The 8,338-nt window shown below is 38.2% G+C and overlaps 1 protein-coding gene across 1 annotated transcript; it reads left to right on the top strand.

Moving 5' to 3' along the window:
• The first annotated feature begins 1,954 nt into the window (after positions 1-1,954).
• Positions 1,955-4,683, top strand: LOC143961518 (olfactory receptor 11L1-like). Its single transcript, XM_077470814.1, has 2 exons — positions 1,955-2,951; positions 3,432-4,683. Coding segments are annotated over exons 1-2 (834 nt in total). The 5' UTR covers positions 1,955-2,950; the 3' UTR covers positions 4,265-4,683.
• The last annotated feature ends 3,655 nt before the right edge of the window (positions 4,684-8,338 follow it).

The raw sequence follows: 8,338 nt of genomic DNA, 5'->3' as shown, positions 1-8,338 counted from the left end.
ATGTTTTGATAAATTGCTTATATACATATATAATCAGTTAGTGAAAGTACAAATTATCCCATATATGCATCCACAACATCCTACAAATGTATAGATTATACAAATAATCCTTCAATGAAATAAAAATATACAATGCAAAAAATGTGTTACAACTTATTCATAAAAATGCTAATGTGGTACAATAAGTCCATTAAATTGTCTGTAAACCTTTTTTTTTGTATTAAAATAACAAACATACTTACCTGCTCTGGTTTTGCACAGAGCAGCCCCAAACTTCTTCTTCTTGGGTCCCCTGCCGGTGCTCCAGGCTCCTCCTCTTCATCGGGTGCCCCCACGGAAAGCCGTTTTCCATGGGGGCACCCATGCTGTTTCGCTGCTGCATCCATTAACACAGGCAGGCCTTGGCCCTGCCCCCCACACTAAATGATTTGATTGATAGCAGCGGGAGCCATTGGATAGAAAGCGTCTGGGACCTCTGCACTCATGCACATTGCTAGATTGAATCGGGCTCCAGTAAGAAAAAAAGAGGGTGGGGGGGGGGGGGGTCTGGGAGGGCGTTAGAGCACAGATGGTTTTTCATGGTGAAAAACCTTAAACCACTTTAAGCTGCATGTGTTAGCATTGTGACCATAAAAAGAAGAAATGCGTAGGTGACAATTTTATTCTTCCACACCTCAAAAGTTGTACTCCACCACTTGCCAACAACCACTGCACTCAGCAGAGCAATGAGGCCAACCAGCAGCCACCCTCACCAGAGCAATAAGGTAGACCAACTCTGGCATATCCAAAAGCCCCCCCCCCCCCCCCGGTCCTCTTCTACTGTTTTTTAATTGTTTTCATGGCCAAGGTGTATGGAATATACAGTATATCACAAAAGTGAATACACCCCTCACATTTTTGTAAATATTTTATTATGTCTTTTCATCTGACATGTAAAGTAGTGTGTACAGCTTGTATAACAGTGTAAATTTGCTGTCCCCTCAAAATAACTCAAAATAACTCAACACACAGCCATTAATGTCTAAACTGCTGGTAACAAAAGTGAGTACACTCTTAAGTGAAAATATAACTCGTGTTACAAGGTCTCAGGTGTGAATGGGGAGCAAGTGTTTTAAATCTGGTGTTATCACTCTCACTCTCTCCTGCTGGTCACTGGAAGTTCAACATGGCACCTCAAGGGACAAAAAACTCTTTGTGGATCTGAAAAAAAGAATTGTTGCTCTACATAAAGATGGCTAGGGCTATAAGAAGATTGCCGAGACCCTGAAACTGAGCTACAGCACAGTGGCTAAGACCATATAGGGGTTAAACAGGATAGGTTCCATTCAGAACAGGCCTCGCAATGGTCGACCAAAGAAGTTGAGTGGATGTTCTCAGCGTCATATTCAGAGGTTGTCTTTGGGAAATAGACATTTGAATGCTGCCAGCATTGCTGCAGAGGTTGATGGGGTGGAGTTAGCCTGTCAGTGTCATTTGTTACTACACTCCCAACATAGTTAGAAACAACTCCAGGGGAACACGTTTAACCCCTTGATCGACCCCTAGTGTTAACCCCTTCCCTGCCAATGTCATTTATACAGTAATCAGCGCATTTTTAAAGCATCGATCCCTGTATCACTGGTCGCAAAAAAAATGTCAAAAGTGTCCGATCTGTCCACCGCAATGTCGCAGCCCTGCTAATAATTGCAGATCACCACCATTACTAGTAAAAAAAAATCAAATTATAATAAAAATTACATAAATCTATCCCCTATTTTGTAGACGCAATAAATTTTGCGCAAGCCAATCAATATGTACTTATTGCAATTTTGTTTTACCAAAAATATGTAGCAGAATACATATTGGCCTAAACTCATGAAGACATTTTTTTTTGGGATATTTATTATAGCAACAATTTTAAAAATGTTTTTTTTTTTAATTATCTAATTATCTGTCTTTTTTTGTTTAGGTGATCAAATGCCACCAAAATAAAGCTCTATTTGTGGGAAAAAATGGAAGTCAATTTTGTTTGTGTACAACATCGCACAACAGCGCAATTGTCAACTAAAGCAACGCAGTGCCGTATCTCAAAAAATTGCCTGGTCATTAAGGGGGGATATCTTCCAGTCCTTAAGTGGTTAAAGTGATTGTAAAGTCTTTTTTTCTTTTTTTTTTAAATATCAAACATGTTATACTTCCCTGCTCTGTGCAGTGGATTTGTACAGAGCAGCCCCGATCCTCCTCTTCTCGGGTCTCTCTTCGCTGCTCTTGGCCCTCTCCCCTGTTGAGTGCCCCCACAGCAAGCAGCTTGCTATGGGGGCACCCAAGCTGAGCTGCAGCTCTGAGTGTCCATTCAGACATAGAGTTGCCATTCAGCTTCGCCCCCTCTCTCTCCTGATTGTCTAACTAGCCGCAGGAGCCAATAGTGCTTCTGCTGTGTCTCAGCCAATTAGGAGGGAGAGTCTCGGATGGCCGAGGGACTCGTGGACTTTGCTGGACAGAGATGGGGCTCTGGTAAGTAAGTAAGTAACAAAAGGCTTTTTATCTTAATGCATAGAATGCATTAAAATAAAAATAAAACGTTTGATTTTCCAACTCCTTTAGCATTGCAAGTAATATCAACATCTCATGAGATATCAATCGTAATTATGATTAAGAGTCTGTTTTGTCTCCAAAGACACAATTCTGTTTATACACATGAGTACTTCCAATAATCTATATAACATGCTTTTCTGAATTGACTAAATAACTGACTCGAAAATGGAATCCAGTGAAATCCATATTGTGAATAATGGCCTTTGAATTTGGTTTACCACATAGATGATGACAAGCAACACAGTCCGTTGATTAGACTTTTTTCAGTTTGTGATTAGTGTACTCATAAATTTATTTTGTTCAAAAGTGCTACAAATATTTCCTCCTCTTTAAGGCTAAGTTTACCTTTTGAATAAAATTGTATTCAAGGGACCCAAGTAAGTAAAAAAAAAACTGAAGCTTTGAAAAATATTGCTTAATGTGATTGCTATACCTATAGATCATTTGCAGCATTGTCCAGAAGCCATGTTTGGTATCCATTTACTCAACACAACCTCATTTTTTTTATTTTATACCAGTGGTGACTAAACTGTGTTTCTGTGCACAAAAAAAAATATTTTTAATGCAATTTTTACCTGAAAATATAGATTTGATAAACAGTTGGGTTCAGAAAATAGATATTGGGGGTTTTAAGTAAATTTCTACCCCAAAAATGTATATTTTAACATGTGTGAAAAATATAATCTCCAGAGATGCAGTAGTTTAGTATAAATATTTCTTAAGTCTGTTTTCTTTCAAACTAAAGATTATGTATGACAGAAACCAAACGCCAGTCTCTGAGATAATTCTCCTTGGATTCCCAAAGCTCTACAAATTCAACAGTATAATATTTATTGCGCTTCTTATTATTTATTTAGTGACAATTAATGGAAATCTCTTGATCATCACTTTGGTAGCAAACACCAAGAAGCTCCAGTCTCCCATGTACTTCTTCCTCACCCAGCTGTCCATATCGGACATACTGCTGACAACAGATGTTGCTCCCAACACACTTGCCAATGTAATGAATGGGGGGATTGTTATGTCCCTTGTTGGTTGTATCACTCAGTTTTATATCTTTGGTGCTTCGGAATCCTTAGAATGCTTTATATTAACTGTGATGGCTTATGACCGATACCTGGCTATCTGTAACCCTCTCAGATATTCTTCAATAATGAATTATCCAATGTTTCTAAACTTGATCCTTCTTTCTTGGCTGTTGGGCTTTTCCTTTGTAATAATAACCACCATAACAATATGTACTTTGGACTTCTGTGGGCCTCATGTCATTGATCATTTTTTCTGTGATATGGAGCCCATTCTGGAACTATCTTGTTCAGATACATACATTGTTCGCTTGGAGGCCCTCTTACTAAGTGTCCCTGTAATGGTACTCCCTCTAATGATAACGCTAATATCATATGGATGCATTGTTCAAGCTATACTCAAGATTACCTCCAATATTGGCAGACAGAAGTCTTTCTCAACTTGCAGTTCCCATCTGACTGTGGTTTGCATGTTTTATGGAACTCTTATTGGCATTTACATGCTTCCAAAAAACAGTTCATCTTTAAATATAACTAAAGTGATTTCCCTGTTGTACACTGTGGTGACGCCAATGCTCAATCCTATCATATACAGTCTAAGAAATAAAGATATCAAAGAAGCTGCCAAAACCATATTATTGCACAATAAATCCTACCATAAGTAAAGGGAAGGCAGAAAAACTGCCTGCTAGAAGGTAGGCCATGGCACAGAAATTGCAGATACTCAAAACTAGGGTTGGCTGTCATGTTTTGAGGTTATTTACAGTTTTTGTTTTTCCATATAATTTAGGATTACTTAAAGTGTATTTAATTTTTTTGTTGTTTTGGATACAAAAGTGATAAAATTGAAGCTTAGAGTATTTTTTTTAATTGCCAATTCACCCTTCCTGTTGGTCCTTGAGTCCATTATCTCTGGTACAGAAAGTAATGGCAAGTCCAATAATTTTAAGTTGTTAAGGGAGTAACTACTCAAATTTCGGATTGCGTTAATTTTTTTGGGTTTATTTACAGTTTTTGTTTTTCCATATAATTTAGGATTACTTAAAGTGTATGCAATTTTTTTTCTGGATTAAAAAAGTGAAAGAATTAGAGTTTAGAGTCATTTAAAAAATAAATGCTTATTCACCCTTCCTGTTAGTCCTTGAGTGCATTGTCCCTCGTACAGAAAGCAATGGCAAATCCAATATTTTTTAGTTGTTAAAGGCATAAGAGGTGAGGGAAAATCATTTCATGGGGAAACCTGTTCAATGGCAACTTTTAAAGAATGGATATCCTTATATTCCATTGCTTTGAAGAGATCTTTGGTAACTGCCATCAGTGTCTTTTTGTTTCCCAGTATGCACAAGGGTGCACTTTTTTTTTATAGAATAAGCCATCAGCTTTATTTAAGTGACCTCTACTGTTAGGTCAGGTTTAAATTTAAAAGCCTGATCCCTTCATATTATGTGGGCGCATTCAACATATTGGTCTAGAAAACATATTCAAAGGCTAATGGTTGTGCCCATGCTCTTCACAGCTGTCTGGAAGAGTATTTACGTGAGCTCTGTGGAAAAGACTCTTGGTTACATCTTCCCATGGAAATTTCATGGTCCGGATCCAGAGGTGCTTATAAGGCACAGATTTGGGTCTCTCCTCCTCATGATGTTGCTTGGCCTTCAAAATAGCGTTCAGCATGCAGATGGCCATGCCAGGCACTGCCACCATGTAGGTGAGGATCTTCCATGTCCGGGCTGCATCTCTGTGCTCTGCGTGTGAAGCTGCAGAATACAAGTGGCCCCAGGTAACCAAGGAGTGACCAAGAACACCGGACAACCTGCCGAAGGCCGCCATCATGTCCTATCTATGGGCAGCTATGGACGTGAGCAAACCAAAGATTCATCCTTTCTGTTGGTCCTTGTGTCCATTTCCTCTGGTACAGAAAGCTATGAAAAATCCAATATTTTTGAGTTGTTACAAGAATAAGAGGTATGGGTAAATCATTAAATTGGGAAACCTTTTTGATGACAATTGTCAAAGAAGGGATATCCCCATACTTCCTTGCTTTGAAGTGATTATCGGTAACTGCATGCAGTATCTTTAGGACAGGAAGTTAAGGGAGATCTCTTCAATGGAATACAGTAAATAAAATAGATAAGTAAATTAATAAAACCCAAGGGCTCTTTCACACTGCTCCACGGCAAAAAAGTGGTAAAATATGCATTTTTAATACATTTTAATATGTTTTTTGGTGCGTTTTCTGGATTTCTGTCTCCCAGAGTGCGCAAGAATGCATTTTTTATGTGTTTTCGGTCTGTTTCAATGGAAAAGAGCATTTTTGGTGTGCTTTTTAAACATTATTATTATTATATTATTATACAGGATTTATATAGCGCCAACAGGATACACATCACTTTACAGTGTAAAAGGGAGACAGTACAATTACAATACAATAAAATATGAAAGGGTTAAGAGGGCCCTGCTGAAAAGAGATTACAATCTAATAGGATGCAGAAAATGCAGAATGCATTCACTGCACCCACAGCACATTGGTGTGAAGAGTTCCATAAGATTTAATGGTGTACATTTTTCAGTAATTTTTGTTCTGATTTTTAATTATCAAAAGTACAACAAAATAAATATCAGTGTGAAAGGGCCCTGCTAGGTGCCTAAATCCTTCCCTATTTGATTTAACAACCCACCTCCCAAAAATAAAAGATTGGCTTTAGATACACTTTAATATATAGCCTGTTAACCAAACTTTATCAACTTTTAAATATGAATCTTGGTACATTTGGACATCATTATTATTTTTGTAGAAAATATTTTTATCCAAAGAAATCAGATGCTTTATTTGATTTTCAAGAGTCAGGTGACTCATTGGAAGATTCACCTCCTGTTCCTGTGACAAACCAAACATTTTAGATTTCCTATCAGTCAGGGGCACAGACAGCAATACAAATGTGACAGGGCTCCTTTTTTACTAGAAAAAAAAATGAAAAAAATATTTTGGGCTTTATATGGGATATTGTGGAACTTTCATTTAGGCATAACCTGAGCGGCATGAAGTGTGATCCGCTGTGGTTACTGAACGCAGTATTTCACCGATCATGGTACCGGTCCGCTGTGATTGGCCCAGGTACCATGTGATTGTTGTGACTAATTACAGCGATCACATGATCACAAGTAAACAACTGTCAGGAATGGCTTTCATTCATGAGAGCGTTACTTACTTACAGCGAGTCATGAATGAAAGACACTTATGACAGTTAAAATGATTGCTTGTTACAGTGATGATCACTATAACAAGCAATCACAGTAGTGACATTAGGGATGGACGAACGGTTTAAAGAATAAATTAATTTATACTCAGGCCAAACTTCGGTTGTTCGGATGTTCTGCAAACACTGAACAATATGCGTGTTAAGGGAAAATTCAGAACACGGGACATTAACATGAAATTGGGGACCTTCTCGATAGGAACTGGGTCCGGAGGAGTTCCGGCCGAAAAATTTGAAACATGTTCTATTTCTAAAGTCCATCAGATCTTTGGACAGCAAAGGTCCGATGGAGCGCACACACGATTGAATTGTCTGACGGATTTGTTCCGTCAGACCTGTGCTGTCAAAAAGTCCGGTCGTGTGTACGCAGCATAAAGGAAAAAAAGTCATTTAAAACTACTCGCGGCTATAGTGAATTGTCAAAGGGAGAAATCAAAAGTGCTAATTTTAAAGGCTTGTATGCATGTTATTGCCATAAAAAGTGTGTGGGGACCCAGGTCCTGCCTCAGGGGACATGTATCAATGTAAAAAAAATCTAAAAAGGCCAGTTTTTTTGGGAGCAGTGAATTTAATAATGCTTAAAGTGAAACAATAAAAGTGAAATATTCCTTTAAATTTCATACCTGGGGGCTATCTGTTTGAGTTGAACATGAGTTATACTCAAAGATTGGCTGTGCGCCCATTCGGCGAACAGCAAACAATTTGTGGTGTTTGCGGCACATTCTAAAAGCAGCAGCACCATTTAAAAGTCTATGGGAGAAATCCGAAGTGATAATTTTAAAGGTTAATATGCAAGTTATTGTCATAAAATGTGTTTGGGGACGTTTTAAAAATGTCCATTTTTTTGGGAGCAGTGATTTTAATAATGCTTAAAGGGAAACAATAAAAGTGAAATATTCCTTTAAATTTTGTACCGGGGGGTGTCTATAGCATGCCTGTAAAGGGGCACATGCTTCCCGTGGTTATAACAGTCCGAGAGCAAAATGACATTTCTAAAGGAAATAAAAGTAATTTATAATACTAGCGCTAGTGCCGGCTACTAATGAATTGTCGGTCCCGACAATTCACTTAAAAGTCATTGAAAAAAAATAAAAACAATAAGGGGGGCTGGCAATACCGGACATGTACAAGCATTATCAGGCTGTACATTTGGGCCATCTGTTGGACTGGTGTCGACATGGAGATTTGAAAATCTGGCCTAATTTACAGCAAATGCAATGTAGGGAGCTATTACACAGAGCACCTTGGTGCTATAGAAATTTGACATTGGACACCAAGTTGCATCCCATAATAGGATCTACACTACAGGTATGTTACAATCTTTTGGTCAAGAATAGGTTATCCACACAGAATTCACCCTTAGTCCCTATACTAGGAAATCCGAGATTTATACCAGGCACACAGAAAGAACCTTTTAAGGTATTGATGAAACGAGGAATGTACCAAGCCTTGCAATTTATAAGATCAGGTAAATGGCCAACA

The sequence above is a fragment of the Lithobates pipiens genome, unplaced genomic scaffold (assembly GCF_037356315.1).
Source record: "Lithobates pipiens isolate NorthernLeopardFrog02 unplaced genomic scaffold, aLitPip1_a1.2 Scaffold_8, whole genome shotgun sequence".
Taxonomy (NCBI): domain Eukaryota; kingdom Metazoa; phylum Chordata; class Amphibia; order Anura; family Ranidae; genus Lithobates; species Lithobates pipiens.
This window is presented reverse-complemented; position numbering and strand designations above follow the sequence as displayed.